The sequence below is a fragment of the Nicotiana sylvestris genome, chromosome 1 (genome assembly GCF_000393655.2).
Source record: "Nicotiana sylvestris chromosome 1, ASM39365v2, whole genome shotgun sequence".
NCBI lineage: Eukaryota > Viridiplantae > Streptophyta > Magnoliopsida > Solanales > Solanaceae > Nicotiana > Nicotiana sylvestris.
Genome location: NC_091057.1, coordinates 18,365,519 through 18,385,721, shown reverse-complemented (window position 1 = coordinate 18,385,721; position 20,203 = coordinate 18,365,519). Strand labels below are relative to the sequence as shown.

Below are 20,203 nucleotides of genomic sequence, written 5' to 3'. Positions count from 1 at the left end.
GCTTACCATGGCTGTTCGCCGCCTGGGGAACAGACGTTATTGGACCAATCGAGCCTGCGGCTTCCAGCGGACACAGGTTTATCCTAGTGGCAATCGATTATTTCACCAAATGGGTCGAAGCAGTATCTTACAAAGCAGTAACTAAGAAAGTCGTGGCAAACTTTGTCCGCGACCGCATTGTTTGCTGATTCGGTATTCCAGAGTCAATCATTACTGATAATGGCTCCAACCTCAACATCGACTTGATGAAATCTATATGTGAAACTTTCAAGATCAAATACAGGAATTCCACAACCTACCGACCTCAGATGAATGGAGTTGTAGAAGCCGCCAACAAGAATATCAAGAAGATATTGAGAAAAATGATAGAAAGGCATAAATAGTGGCACGAGAAGTTATCATTTGTTCTATTGGGGTATCGCACCACAGTCTGCACATCAACCGGGGCAACCCTCTATATACTGGTTTACGGTACAGAAGCTATCATAACTGCTGAGGTAGAAATTCCTTCCCTAAGGATCATACAAGAAGTTGAGCTCGATGACACAGTATGGGTGAAAAGTCGTTGTGAGAAACTAGCCCTTATCAACAGAAAGAGAATGAATGCAGTCTGCCATGGTCAACTCTATCAGAACAGAATGTCCAGAGCCTTCAACAAAAGAGTCAAGCCGAGACAGTTCACATCGGGGCAGCTGGTGTTAAAGAAATTTTTTCCGCATCAAGACAAAGCCAAAAGGAAGTTCTCTTCCAAATGGAAGGGTCCATACATGGTTTACCGGGTTCTGACAAGAGGAGCCCTCATACTTGCAGAAATGGACGGAGAAGTCTGGCCAAAGCCGATTAATTCAGATGCAGTCAAGCGTTACTATGTGTAATCTTTATGCCTCCCTTATATGATGTAAATTGAACTACGGCAGACTTGATTCCCATTTAAGAGGGGATACGTAGGCAACCCTATGGGTTCGGTCACAATTCAGTAAAATTCAAATTTCACCTGCAACTGGAAACTGGGGCAGAATTTTGAGGGGGACCCTCAAAATTTCGAAGTAATTTCATCCGATCGTCTCAAGCAACAGTTAGAAATATCAACCCATCAAACTGGGGCAGAATTTTGATGAGGACCCTTAAAATTACATGGCAAGAGAGGTTGCAATGTCCTGAACTATGTCACAGTCGTCGGTTCATCTAAAAGTTTTTTTAAATTATACATTTATGTTATATTTTTACAAAATCATGCATGTTTATTATTAAAACTACCTTGTTTAGCAATGCTACCCCAATGACACATACAATATCACCAGATCAAACCTGAGCAGGTCAAGCAAAGCCAGCAGGGATACGAACTAACCTCCCCCTTTTACAAAACTCACGATTTTTCTTTGGATGGAGGCAATTGGATTACGAAATCATCAAACATACTATACACCCATGGAACAAACATTATTCAGGAATACAACTCTCAGAACTATTACACTTACCAATATTTGCTATCCGCACACACTAGCGATATTCCGCATATCACAATGTCCCCAGCAATCACAATGTTGCGATCTACTATCAACTAAGAAAGCTCTACTACCATTTGCCATTTTATTTCTTGCATAAGGCTACCATTCTTCCTTCTGAGACTAAACGATGTCTCCATCTGCATTTTTTGCATTGCATAAGGCTACCATTCTGCCTTCCGAGACTAAACGTTGTCTCCATCTGCATTTTTTGCATTGCATAAGGCGACCATTCTTCCTTCTGAGGTTAAGCTCTACCTCCATCTGCATTTTGCATTGCATAAGGCTACCATTCTGCCTTCCGAGACTAAACGTTGTCTCCATCTGCATTTTTTGTATTGAATAAGGCTACCATTCTGCCTTCCGAGGTTAAGCTCTACCTCCATCTGCATTTTGCATTGCATAAGGCTACCATTCTGCCTTTTGAGACTAAACGCTATCTCCATCTGCATTCTTGCATAAGGCTACCATTCTGCCTTCCGAGACTAAACGTTGTCTCTATCTGCATTCTTGTATTGCATAAGGCTACCATTCTGCATTCTGAGGTTAAGCTCTACCTCCATCTGCCTTCATACTTGCATAAGGCTAAGCACTACCTCATACTACATCTGCATGGCTGAAGGATCACCTCATACTGCATCTCATAGGCTGAAAGATTGCCTCATACTGCATCTCATAGGCTGAAAAATTGCCTTATACTGCATCTACACAGTTGAAAGATCGTCTCATACTGCATCTGCATGGCTGAAAGATCACCTCATACTACACCTGCATGGCTGAAAGATCGCCTCATACTGCATCTTATAGGTTGAAAGATCGCCTCATACTGCACCTTATAGGCTGAAAGATCGCCACCTACTTCATCTCATAGGCTGAAAGATCACCTCATACTGCATCTCATGGGCTGAAAGATCGCCAAATATTCCAAAGGTGTCATCCTTGGAAGGCATCATCTTCATAGCCCGAGAACACTATGTCATGGCCTGAGGACCCCTTTTAATCTTTTGCATATCATTATTCAAAGGCATCATGGTTCAGAGGCATCATCCTCATAGCCCGAGAGCATCTTTTCATAGCCTACGAATTCTTTATTGTACGCTTCATGGCCCAGGACGTCATGGTCTAAAGGATGTCATCCTAACCATCCAAAGACAACATTCATGGTCCGACGAGAATTTGCATTATGTTTAAATTTATGCACAGTATACACTTGTATAGTTTCTAATAGCAGGTAAACCGGCGAGCAACGACCATCCCAGCAGGAGCCATCCCTCTCCAGTTCCCGCAGCCATATCAAACCTTAACCATTCTCACAAGCCGCCCACTCACCCCATCTTGGATATTGCGTCCATTCTTGGAAAGTCTCCATCGGCATACCCCGCCGATGGATTCTGAACTATTTATGAACTGATTCCTGTATAACCAGGAATATGTAGGCAACTCAGAATCTAGGGTGCGGCCTATTTTCTTCAAACCATTTCGTTCGGTCAAAATTGACCATCATATCTTTACCCGACAACTCTTTCATCCTTCCCGGGTAAAGAGTGGAAGCTTTTGATACCCAATTTTTCCCTATATATTTTAAATATGCAAAATACCATTCAAAATGGCATATATATGCATATGTAAGCATATCCAAATGTTTTATTATTTTTTAATAATTTTTAAAGGGTTTTAAATTAATTTATTTCCCTCTTTTATCCTTAAAAACCCCAATAATTATTTCCAAAATTATTATTTTAGTCATTCCTTTATTGGACTTTTATATTTATGTTAACATATAGCTAATGTATTTTTTTGGTTTGCATATTTTTATAAATTATTTAGTATTTTTAAGCTAAATTGCATATAATTGCAATATTATCCCTTTTAAGTTTCAATTGTATTTTATATTCATAAAATTAAGTCAAATATTTTTAAATTGTTAAATATATGTTATAAATCATTTTAGTGCTTTTAATTTATTTCTAGAAATAAATTTACTATTTTTTATAATTTTAAAAGAGGAAAAATGGCTATTTAAATAATAGCCCAATTTCATTCCAATTGTAGCCTAATTTGAACCCCAAATCAGACCCAATTTCCCAGACCAATTTCGTTTAAATCCTAACCCTAACCCAACTAAACCTACCCAAACCCGGGTCCCCACCTAACCCCTTTAATCCTAGCCGTTGATTATTTAGATCAACGCCACTATATGCCCTTTCCTTTTTTAACCCCAAACGACCCCTTACCCTACTTCATTTCTCACTAACCGCCTCCTCTAAATTCCTCTTCTCTCTCAACTCTCTTTGAAACCTCATGAACCCTAGACGCCGCCATCTATCCCCACCATAATCCGCCTTAAACCCTGCCTAATCCATGGTCTCCCATGGCCATTGGAGATGTGTAATGGCCTCCTATGGCTCCTGGGTGTTTGTTTCTATGGTTTCATGGCCAGTCTTCGAAGGAATCTGGTCCAGTCCTTGCTCGACTGCTGTTCATGGCTTTTCTCCGTCCATCCACGACCTTTCTCCGGCCATCCATGGCCTTTCAAGGCAGATCCTTGACTTTCCCGGTTAGATCGGAAACTTTCAAGGCCTTTCTCACCTCTTTTGGGTTTTTCGAAACCCTAATCTTTAAGATCTTTTGATTTTCTTTCAGACCTATTTTAGATCTGTACTTTCTATGAAGGTTTTAAGTGTTTTTCTCGAAAGTTCTTTAACTTTCCTTTCAAAACGACTTTTCGTTAAGGTTTTCCTCTAAGTTTTTCTAAAGATCTCTTCTCCGATTTTTAATGTTGTTTGTGATTCTGCTATATTTTGCTCATGTTGTTATTCTATCTGAGTCAGCATGTTAAAAACCCTAATTCTTTTTTGTCTCCTTCAAACGTTGAAACTGTTTGTTTTGTGTACTGGTTCGATTAAGTTCCTCCTCCTTGTTTGACTTATTTGTTTTACCATCTTTTAAACTCGATTATTGTTGAAAACCCTAGGTTTTTGGGTCTGAAATTGTTTGTTTGAATACTTGACTCAATTTAAGGTTCCTTGTTTCAGACTCTCTTTTTCTTTATGTGATTCATTTGATTCTGAATTTTACTATTTTTTAAACTCGACCATTATTGAAACCCTGATTTCTCAAAAGGTTTCCTCACTTGTTACAGTGAAACCTGTATTTATTTTGACTCTCTTCTTCACTTTTCTATACGTATGATCCCTGACTATCTAACTTTGTTTACTACCGAATCCTATGCTTATTTTTGTTACTATTGTATGTTGTTTCTTTTGCCAATGTGCTTGGCCTCACATGTCTGATGTTTCTGTTCACTCTATTTATATACTGAAGTACATAAGCATGTTTCTTCCTTGATTGACCTTGATTTTGTGACTGATTTCAAAAGCTTTTCTTATATGAGCCTTCATTTCACTCGCCTGTTTAAAATTAATTGATTCCTTTCCCTTTATTGTGATGTTTTACCTTGCTGAATCCTTTCCAAAAACAAGCGTATTTTTCTACTCAGACTTGATTGCTCACTGCATGCTTTTACTATCCCTTATATGGCAATAATCAAACTGATTTCTTTCCTTATTTGAACCTGTTACTACCCGTTAAATAGTGATTCCTTAATTAAAAGAAATCACTTGTGTAATTGATTCTGACGTGTGATTGATTCTATATTTGTTTTAAGGCATTACTTATTACCTTATTCGTCACCTGTTTTCAGAACTATAAATACCCACTTTCTTTTCTTTCAAAGACACGAACGAACCATCTGAGTTCAGAACACACACTTCACTCAAAACTCTCTCTCTTTTCTCTACTACTCCTTGTGCTACTGCTTTGCCTAGCCGGTTGAAAGCCAAGGCTAGGCTGTGGAAATTTGCTCACTTTTTCTTTCTGCACTTTACTTCTTACTGGTATGTCCTAGTTAATCTTCATGCATCAACAACAACATGTTTCTTTAATTGTCCCAACTTCTCTTATTCTTGTCTACTTTGCTTATGTTTATGCAATCAAGTTACATTACTAGTATGTGAAATATGTTCCCTGTCCCTTTTAATTAATGCTCCCCTATATGTATGAATCCCAAGCCCCACATCCCCTCTTTGTGTTTGTGTTCTCTGGCTGGTTAGTGGGCATGCCAGCATCATCTATTGCTGTGCATGTCCAAAACCTAACCCTTTTGTGCAATTACTGATTCTGTGTAATTTAAATTTTACTACTACTGTTTTCAAATCACCCTTACCCCCTTACTATTCTGAACCCAGTTTTAAATAAATCTCTGTTTTTGCACTTCCACTACACTCTTAGAACTTAGGTTCTTCCTCTCTTGTGTGAGTCTTGACTTGGGACCCATGAGCTCCCTTTGAACTTGGACACATAAGGGCTGGACCTTTCACACTATACTCATCTCTATCTGGTTATGCAAACCTAGGTGTAAGCACTGCCCGGGGTCCTTTGAGACCCTTAGGGAACTTTGACACACCCAGTTCTAAGAAAGTCTTTGAAACAAGTGGTGCTTGAGGTGGTTTATTCCATAACTCAGAGAGGAAGTCAAGAATCAGGGTTCCTCTGGTTGTAAGTTCTTGTTTTACACTGTTCTGATGTAATTCAGTATTTGGTCTGTAATAATTTGTAACAAATACTGGAGTTGGCTAGTGAAAAAGGGATGGGTAATTATGCATGTTTAGCTATTAGAAGGGTAGAGAACATTCATATAGGATCTGTTTCTTTAAATTCAGCATGTTTTAATTCTACATCTAGATAACATGGCTATAGGACTTGTTTTAAATTCTGCATGTTTTATTACCACACTTAGACACCATGCCTATAGGATCTAAATGGTTATAATCAGACATCATGTTCATCAGGTTGAAATCAGTATTTTCATAGAAACCATGCCCATAGGAATTTTAAGCAAAATTCTACTTGCTTCGTTTCACGTTCAACTAGATATCATATCTATAGGAATTAAAAAATCAACAATGATAGAGAGCATGCCTATAGGATCTAAAACTAATCTAATTTAAAATCAGTTTGACTCGTACCGTTCTGAATTAGTTTCAGACAACCTACTCCTTTTATTAATACGATTTAGAAAGCATGCCTATAGGATCTCAAATCGCTCATTTAAAACTGTTACTACTTTGCTACATTCTGAATCAGTAATAGACATCATGCTTATAAGATATCACCAACACACTTAGGCAAGTCTTAGGTGATAACAACAAAACTGAATCCGCCTTTGTTAATTAGTAACTGCTACAACCAGCAAGCAGGCCTGATTTGGACTGCTTATCTGAGTTATGTAATAAACTGGTCTACTTCAACAACTAAAATTCTCTTGTCTTAGTATTTTTAAATTCTGACCATAAACGTGTTTGAGTCACGCTACTTATGTGCTTTACTTGAGGAGGTATATATGAGCCTTTTGGTTGCTTACATGTTTTCTCCTAATATGCAATCCTATGTGTTTTGAATGTCGCCTTAGTCTTTTACCTTTAAAACCTAAGAGTCATCCTAAATTCCTCCCTCTTATAGGAATAGTAGTCCTCAATTCCTCCGGGACTGATAGGAATGGGACGGGTTATAGCATGCAATAGACGTCGAGACCAATCCACGCTTTAATACCTTAACGAGGTGGGAAGGATAAATATGGATATGATGATCGGTGCGCTAATACCATGTGTATCCCCTCTTCTGAGGAGTGTCATACCGGGTATCGCATTGATGTGATCCATATTATAAATAAACCTAGGACCCCTCTTTTCTTTTATATTTTCAAGTATTTGTAAAAAATGTAACTCCATTTCAAAATTTGCCTTTAATGATTGTTCTTTCAAACCCTTATGTGTTTAAACCTAAATTCCCTACTACTTGAGCCTATACTTGTCTATTTGCTAATTGTACAAATTCACAAAGTTGTCTGGACGGGAACCACCCTAGTGTATCATGAGGGGTGGCTAAAACCTTCCCCTTAGGATAATTTCAAGTCCTTACCCTATCTCTGGTTATCAAACAAGCTTATAAATGAACTTTATAGGTGTCCTAATGCACCTTAACTCTTTAGGTGGTGACTCTTCAAATGCAAAACCCAGTTCCCAAAAGGAATGAGTTGTCCTACACCCATAAATGTCATAAACCCGATTTTCCGATGCAAAGAGGGAAAAATGGGGCGCGACAGGTATCCGAGCCCGAAGGTTGTACCATGACGTTTCATCTGTATTATTTATTAATGCCCTAGAGATTCTTCCCAAGCCCTTTGCCGGGTTCATACCCAGACCATGCTAGTATGCTTTCTATTTTGTTACACCACCATTTGTCTTTCTCAACTACATTGACATGTTCGATGTGGTGATAAGTTTCCCCTCCTAGCCTTTTTCTTTTCTCGATAACCGAGATAGTTTGACTGGTGTAAATAGGATTACCTCCAACTCCATGAATGATCACCTCCTGATGGTTCCATTTAAACTTCACAGCCTAGTGTAGTGTGGAAGACACAACCCCAATGGCATGCATCCAAGGTCAACGTAATAGAAGATTGTATGTAGCTGATATGTCAAGCACTTGGAATTCGACATCGAACCAAGTTGCCCCATCTACAGGCAAAAGTTAACCTCCCTAATCGTGGCCCTTTGATAGCCATAAAAGGCTTTCATGTTCATTCTTCCTGCCCGTATCTCATGGAAACCTTTGCCCAATCTTTTCAGATTAGTCAACAGACAAATGTTGAGGAATGAACCTCCATCTATCAGGACCCTGGCAATGACTTTATCTTCAAATTGTACCGTGATATACAGCACCCTATTGTTACTTAACCCTTCAGGCAGTAATTCATCCTCGTGGAAGGTGATCTTATGACTCTCCAGCACTTGCCCCACCATGTTGGCCATTTCTCCACATGTGATATTATTACGCACATAAGCTTCATTTAACACTTTCATCAAAGCATTCTTGTGCACCTCCGAATTTTGCAATAATGATAAGATGGATATCTGGGTGGGGGTTTTGTTCAAATGATCGACAATGGAGTATTCCCTCTCCTGCACTTTCCTCCAAAAATCAGTCGATCTAGTTTCAATGCTAGGTTGCTTAGTAGCAGCCTCCTTACTCGATCCTCCCAAGTGTTTAGGTGTATATATCCTTCCCGTTCTAGTCATTCTCTATGCGACACTAGTTTCTCCTATCTTTGTTTTTCCTTTTTGCCTAGCTTCGGCGACGTAATCCCAAGGTATGGCCCTGGAATTGAAAGGAAATGTGGTTGATACTGTCACTGTGAAAGGTGTGGCCACTTCTACCTCAAATGGAACAAGTGTGGCTACAGGTGGATCTACCTTTTCGTCAAATGAAGTTTATGTGGTTACCTCAACCTCGACTGACGGCTACGTCTGCACCACAATATGAGTGAGTGTGATTGCAGGTTTAAAATCATTAACTTCCTGAATAAGCCCGATTGACCCCTTAGGATCCCATTCTTCATTCGTCTCTATCATATGTACCCCATTACCCCTATGATTTAGGAGAGGATTGTTGCGGACATTCTGCGCAACTTCCTTTGTTTGTATGACCTATTATCAATCAATGTCTGGATTTTATCTTTTAATGTTCGGCACTCGTCAATGGTTTGCCCTTCCTACCAGAATGGTATGCACAGGTTTTGTTTGTTGACCCATTGAGAAGAGTTCTCTACTACCACAGCAGGAATAGGAGTGACATAACCCGCAGCCTTCAACCTTTCGTACAAGTAGTCGATGGGTTCAACAATAGCAGTGTATTGTCTGGGTGGTTTGCGATCAAAGTTAGGTCGGGGTTTCTGTTAATTTGGACGAGTTGGAGGTAAATGATAGTAGGTTGGCTGGGTGTTATAAGTATGATAGGCGATGACTGGTTGAGAATATCTGGGAGATGAGGGTTGGTATGTGGGTGGAGGTGTTTGGTATGTGGGTGGAGATGTTTGGTATATGAGTGGAGATTTTGGGTCTTGAGCCACCATTACTGCCCCCACTTTTCTTTTCTTTGATATGACGCCTAATTTTATTTTCGTGGCATTTAATGCCTCAAAATTTGTCACCATTCGCTTTTGATACCTTCCTCAATCCTTTCTTCGAGTTTGATGATATCGGAGAACTTGTGATTCTCAAGGACCATTAGCCTTTCATAATATTGTGGGTCCTGTGCCCTGACAAAGAACTTGTTCATTTGTTCTTCTTCTAGTGCCGGTCTAACCTTGGCTGCTTCTAACCTCCACCGAGTAGCATAATCACAGAAGGTCTTAGTTAGTTTCTTCTTTAAATTCTGGATGTAGAAGACATCCAAAGCATTTTCCGTATTGAACCTGAACTGGTCCTTAAATTCTAATGCCATGCTCACCCAGTTGGCCCACTTCTTAGTGTTCTGGCTTATGTACCAAGACATGGCATCTCCGGTAAGACTTCTCATGAAGAGCTTCATTCGGATCCTTTCATCTTTTCCGACCCCTACGAGCTTGTCATAGTAAGTTCTCAAATGAACCTTGGGATCACCTATTCCATCAAGCATTTTGAACTTGGGAGGTTCGTAACCTTTTGGCAGTTCCACGTCCGGTTGTATGCATAGATCCTCATAATTCAGAACTTCTACCCCTTTTGCCTCCTTCGACACCCTAAACTCGACTTGTCAATTTCTTGAGTTCCTCGGCCATGTTCTTGATGAGTAGGTCCTTCTCAGCAGATTCTGGTGAATATGAGATTGGTTAAGTAGAGTAAGGTATCGTTTTCACATATATAGGGTTATTTTGGTGAGTGTTAGAGACTTAGGTATAGTGGTGGTCGTTGGTTGAGTTTTGAGGACCGGGAATGGATTGTGGTGTATTTTGAGGAGTATGATAGGTAATGGCTTGTGGGTACTGGATTGGTTGATGATGGTGTTGTGGTGGAGTTGGTATTGGCAAAGGATTGGGATTTTGAGTTGGAGTTGCATATTGGTGGAGTGTGGGAGGATTTTGTGGATGTTGGTTGTCGTATCTTGGGGAGGTGTTGGGTTTTTGGTATTTTGTTGGTTGATGTCAGGGACGTTTAGGGTGAGGGAGAGGTTTGCTAAGTTGCAGACCTGCTCAAGTTCTCCCTGTAACTCCAGTATCTTTTGTTCCAACTGCAAAACCAAGTCATTTGGTGCTAGAGTACTCCGATCGTCTAAAGTTTCTGCATTCTCAGCATTTTCCTTTCGAATACCACTTAAGTCATCCATCTTAGTTTTTTCTCTGCTTCTCATATTACTTAGAAGAGGAGGAGGTGGAGGGCCTCTAGATCTGGTATGATATGCTGATGATGCTAGTATGTGCGAACTAACCTTAGGGGATGGGAATAAAAAAGAATAAAGAAAAACAAAAGGAAAACGAGTTAGTAAGGATTCTGAAATGTTTATGATATTTAAACACATATTGCGGGAATGTAAATTTGCGTCCTAATTTGGGAGCCCCGTTGTGCCCAAGGTAGGCCTAGCGACAAATAGATTTAGAGAAATTTAGTGCCAATAATTGCCTCATTTCATTAATGTAAAAATAGATGCCCCAGAACAACACTAAATAAGATAACGTCACTAATGACACTTGGCATTATTACATTTAAAAAGCAGGTAAACCTAATCTATTTGGTCCAAGAAGGACCCTCTCCAGACTGGATGCTCTTTTCGATCAATTCCCCCAGTTCCCGCAGGTTCAGCAGTAAGAATGCCTTTGCCAAATGTCCTCATTCGTTTCCCTTAGCGTTCTAGCAATCGGTGACTCTCTTTCTCATTTTCCCTTCCAATTTCATCAGACTATGCTCTAGATATTCCAACCTTTTGCTAGATTTAACAACCCTCTCTTTTCACTCATTGATCATTTCCATGTCGACCTTATGCTGCTTCATATGCTCAGCTTCAGACTCGCGAACTCTTTTGTACAATTTGTTGTACTTCACCTATGCTTCGGCAACATCGTCTATGACCATGTTTCTTGGACCAACCCTTGGCTCGGAGATCCCTTCTATGTTATCATCCAACCAGGAGGGGTAAAAGTATGTATGACCTGCATGATATCAATACGGCTCGATGGTATCCTTTTTCCACGATGATTTTCAAGCGCCACATGTGTTGTGCTTCATTTTTATATGGGATGACATCACCATGAAAATCGGCTATGAAGTGACTCATTTTAGCGACTTGCGGTATGACCTGTCTCCTGCCTGCATGTCTCATAACTTTGAGGGGAGCATAAGGGTGTATGCCCCTTAGCCCAATCAACACCAAGTGTGGAACATCACTCGATCTGATGATGAACTCATCGGTAGGGAACCACTCGAACATCCATTGAACCTGGTCCTCGGTCAAATTGTTGAAAAACTGTACCCATCCTACAACATCCTTAGGTTGAGCAAATATGTATGGGATATAGGTCATTCTCTTGGGATGATGGAAGGCTATATGATCATTCCACAGCCTCGTGGAAACTCCCAACGGTATTGACCCTTTTGTAGATGCTCAAACAACCAAACTTGCAGTAGAAAATTGCCTGTAGATCCTATCCATCAAAGTTTTTGCCACCATGGTCAGCATGGTGTGCATTTTGTTCCTTTGGATCGGGAAAATTAGCATGCCTAAGAAACACACGATGAATACAAAGACCCTATGATGAATCCAACCTAAGGAGGTGATGGAGAATTCATCATCGAAACACGGAAAGAGCTGTTATGACAGTATCATTCATAGAGGAAGTCGAAAGGTATATAGGAGTTCTTCAAGCTCTCCAAGTCATCATTCTTCTTTAACCCCCAGCATCTTCAAAAATCCCCTAGCGGTGCGATTTTCAGTTATCAACAGGCCAGGGCTATCCCAAGGCAACCCAACGAATCCCCCTATTTTTTCCAAGAGAGGGGTCATTTCTATGTTTCCAAAGTGGAACGCAACCCTTTCTTTATCCCAAAACATGGTGGCAACATCGATCAACATTTTATTTGGTTGTAGGTCCAATAAAGAAGGTAGATTTCCTAAGACTCGTTTCCCATAATTTTGGTCACTTGAGGGAAGATCTCTCCACCAATCTAGCAAAAGTGAAGGTATGCTGCCGACCATGCCGAACCTGGGGACTTCATGCCTTATTTTCTGCAAAACAAAATATAGTTAGGCCATTTCCCCCTCCAAGTTCGTCTAATTATACAACAATGATTAGCACATTGGCACTTATTTTTCCTAATTAATGCACAGAATCATGATTGCATCCGTTGGGATTATGGAAAACCCGATGGACATTTGGTTGAGGCTTGTTCTAAATTATTAGTATGTGGACGACATATTAAATCGGCTAGGTTTTACCATGATGCACGTATAATTAATCAGAGTAAGGTTGCTATAGAGGTCTAGACTAGGACCCTCAAACAGAGAACTCGAGGGGGAAAGACACGGAACCGTCGACTGCACCGCTAATCGATTAGTTTAACCGCAAATACGACTTTCCAAATTTAAATGGTGATATATAGGAAGAGCGCAAACACTCATCAAGTGTTGCTATAGGATTGATTACGCACGAGTGTAATATGATATTGAGCATGATTTATGCAACAATAATAGCATGTTGCCACATATTTGTACGTTAAAGAAAATGATAAATGCGATATTTAAATAATTAAAAGACAATTAAAAGAGAAACCAAGGAGACAAGACAGTTTCAAAAAATACAAGAAATCATAAATGCTTGAAAATAAGCAATTAAATCCAAGTAAGGGGGAGGGGTGCACAAGATAAAGCATGCTTAAGAGTAATTCACAAAAACAAGTTCGTTATGGTAAGAGCCTAATAGGTCCCCAGCACAGTCGCCATGCTGTCGCGCCCCCTTGGGAATTAGGTACAACTAATTTTCATTTTGGGAATTAGGTACGGAATTTGAAGAGTTACCACCTAATGGATTTAAGGTGTGTTAGGAAACCTAAAACAAGTAACTCATAAGACCGGTTTGCATTACCAGAGAATGGGTAAGGGCTCAAAATAACCTTGAGGGTAAGGTGTTAGGCACCCCTCGCAGTCCACAATGGTGGGGCCCGGCCAAATGCAAATTATGTGAATTAGTGTTATAAATAGATAAAGCAAATTAGATAAATTGGTGTTATATATAAAACAAGGGGTAAAAGGGGTCCTAGGTTCTTTAGCCTATATGATCATATCTGTGCAATATCCGGTAAACCTTCTTTAACTAGAGAGGTTACATTTGGCATTAGTGCAAAGGTCATCATATCCTTTTACTACCCAATTACCCTCCTTTCCTTATAGCCCTGGATGTGTTTAAGACCTCTAATTTAGGCAGTTCTACACTTTCCTATGGTATTTAAAGGAGAAAAATCTAGGCGACAAGCAAGAACAAATAAGACTGTCAAGTAAAGAACAATTAAGGGGGGGCTCACATTTACCTCCACAAATAAGCAGATAATGGCACGTCTCAAATAGAAGGATTTCAGATATTTCAAACGATCCTATGGCAGAATGTCTAGGTGAGCATGACAAATAGAATATGAAGCATTATGTTAAAGTGAGGCGATAGAGACCTAATTAGTTTGCCTACTGATTTTAAGTCTTGCGGAATCTGGACAATTCACAAATAACAAAAAAGCGTTGTTTTACAGTTTGTAGTATTTTAGTCGCCATATAGGCTTGCCTAGGCGTATAACAGTGATGTCCTATAAACATGGTATCTAGTGATTAATCAGGGGTGCAGTAAATTAGTAAACAATTTCAAACAGATAGTTTTGATCTTATAGGCATGCTGTCTAGGTATAATGACAGATTTTAGACTTATAGATATTGGTAGCAAAATGCAAAAATCGATTTAAGATCCTATAGGCACGACATCTAAATGCAGCAATTAGTTTTAAAACCTTATTGACATGCAGAAAACTTATAGGCAGGGTGTCTAAATACAAGATTAATTATAAAACCCCTATAGGCATGGTATCTAGATGAACAAGTATTGCGATAACCATAAGCATTGTATCTAAATAACAGACATTGCAATAACCCATAGGCATAGTATCTAATGCAAGTAAGTAATCATAAAAACATGCTCTCAAATGCAAGCAAATAGTCATAATAAACCTAAGGACATGATTCCTACCCAATTTCCCCACAAAGATTATATAAGAATCCCTCCCTTTTTACTACTTTACCCAATATCTATTTACAAGAATTACTATTAAAAACCAATATTAATAATGAATTACAGGAGTGAAATTACTATAACTATAGGGAGCCTGAACGGGCCCAAACTATAAACCTGAAAAATCAGGCCTTGAACCAAGTATGAACATGCCAATACTCTCATAATGCACCTAATGGTATCTTGGTGTGTCAAAGTTCCCAAGGGCCTCAGGGACCCCGGGCAATGCTCACACCAGAAAACTTTCAAAGTAGATTTTTGTGAGAAAGTTTAGAAAGCCAACTCCGATGTGTCAAAGTTCATAGGAGTCTCATGGACTTCTAAGTAATGCTCACACTAGAGGGGCAAGACCCTAGGTGTTCTAATAATAAGAGTTTAAAATAGGAGATAGTTTTTTAAGAAAATAGTTTTGGATTCTCAGGAAGTAAGGAGTAAACAGGGCCATTCAATCATTGCAACTCAAACAAAGGTCTCAGCAGTCAAATAGTATACAGAAACAGGGTAACTTAGAGTTTCAACTTAGTTTATTAACTGTCACTAGGTGAGCATACAGTCGCATACAGAGGGATAGTAGGGTTGGGGAGACATATTTTGAGAGGTGAACATTTTAAGAGCATGCTAGTGGAGAAGTAAACATAGGTCTGGTTTAGACATGAGCAAGTATATAGACTTGCTGAAAGCAGAAGCACATAGGTCTGGCTAAACAGTAGTAAACAGGCTGAAAACAAGACACATATGTTCAATCAAACAAAAGTATACATGTTATTGAAGTAACATATAGGTTGAACATAAGTAGACATGCTTATTGTGGTTAACACATAGGTTTGCTAAAGCAAAAGAAAGGCATGTTAATTATAAGGAAACACACAAATTAAATTGAATAGCAGTAAGCATAGAGTCTAGTGAACATGCTAAGAATCATGAAGCATAGGATCTAATGAGATAAGTAGACATGTTGATAACAAGCTGCATAGTTGAATTAAATAGCAGTAGACATGCTGAATAGGGAAAAACATGCAGGTTCAGAAGAAAGTCATACTGATTGCAAAAAAACACATTAGTTTAATTGAATGGCAATAGTGAGAGCATACTAGTTAAGGAAGCAGAAATAGAAGGTAAAGTAGGCAAGATTCAACAGCCTAGCCTTGGCTTTCAGCCAGCTAGACAAGCAATGATCACAAGTAGCAGAGAGAGAGATGAGAGAAGAGTTTATGTATGTGTGTGCTTGAACTTTTTTTTTTTTTTGATTCAGGAAGTCAGAATGAGAGTTTATATAGCACTTAGTAAGGTAGGACAAATAAGGTGAAGAATAAATCTGAGTTCATAAAACAGGATGGTCAAATAAATCAATTAGTTAATTGGGGACTTAACTCAATCAATTCCCACAGAAGAATCCCGAAAGGACTTCCTTAAATTGGGTAGAATCTCTTAATGATTCAGGTTGGGATTCAAATAAGGAAAATAAATCAATCATATACCATATATGAGTCAATTAAATCCAATTATACCAAGAGATTTTTAAAGAAAAACACCTAATCATACTCAAATAACTTTAGATCTACAAAGATTTGAAAAGATTCTAGCAATAGTAAAACTAAGGTTTTCAGAAATAGTAGAGATAAAGAAAACTCGGTCAGGAACCAAAGATTCGAACTAAAAATAGAAGGAGATTAGTACTCACAAATGAGAGAGGCCCTAGACAGGCTTGTAAACAAGTTTCAAGTAAGAACAAGTTGAATCTCCATGAGATTTTCTCAATGATCCATGTAATCAAACAGCCGGGAGGCATAGTAGGCTGGTAATGATCGGAAAATGCACGAAAACTCCATAGATAGGAGCTTCTCGCCGATGATGGTGATTAGGGTTAGGGGCGAGTTGAGAGAGAGTTGGAGAGGTCAGGTAACGAAGAGCGGCAGAGTGTAACAAATGAATTAGGTTAGGGGGGGTCGTTTGGGTTTAAAATTGTAAGAAGGAATAAGGGTCGTTGATCTCTGAGATCAACGGCTAGGATGAAAATGGGTCTGGGTAGGGTAGAATTTTAATTGTGTTAGGGACGTTTGAATTGGGCTTGGGTTAATTAAATTGGATTTGAGGGGGGGGGTTCGATTTTCGGTGTAAATTAGGGGCTATTTATTAAATACCCATTTTACTAAATAAATTAATTTTAAAAATAGCTAATAATGATAAAAATAATTTTCAAGTATGAAGATGATTTATAATAATTATTCAATATTATAAAAATATAAAAAGTCATTTCCTGTATAGATAATATAGTTATGCATATGTAGGGGTTATTTTTATAAAATGTGCAATTATAGTCTTGAAAATGCAAAATGTAATTATAAAAATACAATTAAAATATTTGAACATTCATATGAACATAAATGATGAATTTAGATGATTAAATCATCATAAAATAATATGATGAATAGTTTTGAACATTTATGTAATTAGAAAATGCAGAAATATATGGATTTAGGGCCTTAAATAAAATGTAGAAAAATTGTAAAAACCTTATGTAACAATAACAACAACAACGACCCAGTATAATCCCACAAGTGGGGTCTGGAGAGGGTAATATGTACGCAGACCTTACCCATACCCCGAAGGCTAGAGAGACTGTTTCCAGGAGACCCTCGGCTCAAAAAAAGCAACAGGAGACGATATATTAGTACCATAAAATAATAAAATAACAGCAATATAAGAAATATGAAATACAGAATACGAAATACGAAATAGATGACTGGTATAGTAAAAACTAGCAGGTAAAGCCCTGCATCAATAGACGACCAATGGCATTCTTAGTCTAACTCCTAACTGGCTAGTCTCACTCTATTGTGCTGTAGAAATATTCACAACTTTCCCCTAACCTACAACCTTAATGCTCGACCTCCATAATTCCCTGTCAAGGGCCATGTCCTCAGTAATCCTAAGTCGCGCCATGTCCTGTCTGATCACCTCTCCCCAATACTTCTTAGGTCGCCCTCTACCTCTCCGCGTGCCCACTACAGCCAGTCGCTCACACCTCCTCACCGGTGCATCAGTGCTCCTCCTCTGAATGTGCCCGAACCATCTGAGTCTTACTTCCCGCATCTTGTCCTCCATGGGGGCCACGCCCACCTTCTCTCGAATATCTTCATTCCTAATCTTATCCATCCTTGTATGCTCGCACATCTACCTCAACATCCTCATCTCTGCTACTTTCATCTTCTGGATGCGTGAGTTCTTTACCGGCCAATATTCAGTTCCATATAACATGGCAGGCCTAACCATTGCTCTATAAAACTTACCTTTTAGTAACGGTGGCACTTTCTTGTCACACAAGACTCCCGACGCTAACTACCACTTCATCCACCCCACCCCTATACGGTGTGTGACATCTTCGTCAATCTCCTCGATCCCCTGAATAACTGATCCAAGGTACTTGAAACGACCCCTCTTGGGAATGACTTGAGAGTCAAGCCTCACTTCAACTCCCGCTTCCGTCGGCTCAACCCCAAATTTGCACTCGAGGTATTCCGTCTTCGTCCTGCTCAACTTGAAATGTCTCATCAATTAGAATAATGTCATTAGCAAATAGCATGCACCATGGCACCTACCCTTGAATATGACGAGTCAGTGCATCCATCACCAGGGCAAATAGGAATGGGCTGAGCGCAGACCCTTGGTGCAACCCCATAATAACTGGAAAGTGTTTAGAGTCGCCTCCTACTGTCCTAACCCGAGTCTTAGCTCCAGAATACATGTCTTTAATCACCCTAATATAGTCAACCGGGACCCCTTATGCATGTTTGTAAAAACCTTATGCATGTTTGTAAATTCATGTACAATATCTTGAAAGTGTTTATGCATATTTAAAATATATGAGGAAAGAATTAGGTATCAACGCCTATGCCGTTCTAAATTGCTTGTGTTGTGGCTTTTGAGGTAGAATAGCTCATGATCTTGCTTGACTTCAGCCCATCTTCTACCATTTCTCCCATTTTTACCACATCATTAAAAGTCTTACCCACGATTAACATCAAATGTCCAAAGTAAGTATACTCTTGAGCTTGAAGAAAGTTCTCGACCATCTCGTCTTCTTCCAATGGGGGATTGACTCGGGCAGCTTGCTCTCTCCATCTGAGCCCGTATTCCCTAAAACTTTCATTAGGCTTCTTTTCCATCTTGGTTAAAGACATGCGATCCGGGACAATTTTTATATTGTACTAAAAGTGCCGGGCAAAGGCCTGAGTCATATCGTCCCATGTATACCACCTGCTAGTATCTTGGTGGGTGTACCATTCCAGGGGTTCCCCACTCAAACTCAAATTGAAATAGGCCATCAATAATTCGTCCTTTCCACTGGCTCCTCTCATCTTACTGCAGTAACATCTCAAATGGGCCACGAGATCTCCATGTTCGTCATACAGATAAAACTTTGGCATCTTGAACCCGGTGGGCAGTTGGATGTCAGTAAATAAGCACAAATCCTTGTAAGCCACACTTACTTGGTTTCCTATCCCTTGCATGTTCCTCAAAGATTTCTCGAAACTCTTCACTTTAATGAATATCTCATCTTGCTCCACATTCTTAGATGGCTTCTCAATTTCAATAGGAGGCTCAAAGTGAGGGGTGTAACAATAAGGATCCAGGACCTTGAAGGTTGGTTTTGGAGCATCGTATTGGGCATCTGGAGCTTTGAACATGGGTTCATTATAAGATCGGTGGAGGGTAGCTTGTGGAGGGGCTACAAAAATAGGAGTAGATGTTGGAGCAAGTTATGAGGTTGTTTTGGTTGGTGGAGCATGGAAAGTTTGGGATGAGGCACCAAGGTAATTGTGGTAAGGGGTAAATCCAGGTGCATGTTGAGGGGAAAGATCAACAGTAGTGGGAATCTAGGCTCGTGACAGTGGTGGGATAGTTGTAGGGGATTAAGTATAGTTAGTGGGGAATGAAGGTGGAGGATTCCCCCTGCTCTAAGCCTGATACATTTCTACCATTTGACGTTTCAACCTTTGGACTTCCTCTTTCAATTCAGATTCCAACTCCACAATCTCCCTCGACGAGTCAACAACTCCTCTATCCAAGTCTTTGCTAGCCATGGCTACCTTGCTTTTTGACCTTGTGTTGTATGGATGAATCGTTAGAATGCCACAAACTAACCACTCTCTTTTATGATAACTGTCATGCCCCCTTTTTCCTCGCAAAATCGGGTTTCGACATTTTGGACAACGCCTTTCCTTTTGGGATTGGGTAAGGAATTTGAAGAGTCTCTAATAACTAGGGATTTTGACGCATTTTATATTCCTTCTTGCTTATGCTTTGATTAAAAACTCATACAAAATAGTCCCAAATGGCTCATAAGTTGTGCTTGATTGCAGGTTTGATCAACAAAGTGACAAGATATCAAAGATCAGCTCAAAAGGAGTGAAACTTGCACAAGTACAAAGAGAAGACAAGCTCAGGAAAAATAGGTCCAATGCGACCGCACACCACTTTGTGCGGTTTGCACTAGGAGGTTCAGAGAGCAGGTATTCAGGCTAAAAGGCAATGCGGTTGCACTAGATTTAGTGTGGTC

The 20,203-nt window shown here is 39.5% G+C and overlaps 1 protein-coding gene across 1 annotated transcript; it reads right to left on the bottom strand.

Moving 5' to 3' along the window:
- Positions 1-9,551: 9,551 nt before the first annotated feature.
- LOC138891133 (uncharacterized) lies at positions 9,552-10,709 on the bottom strand. Its single transcript, XM_070174115.1, has 2 exons — positions 10,572-10,709; positions 9,552-10,115 (listed from the first exon to the last, which is right to left on the bottom strand). Exons 1-2 carry the CDS (start codon positions 10,707-10,709, stop codon positions 9,552-9,554), a joined length of 702 nt encoding a protein of 233 aa, XP_070030216.1.
- Between the last annotated feature and the right edge of the window lie 9,494 nt (positions 10,710-20,203).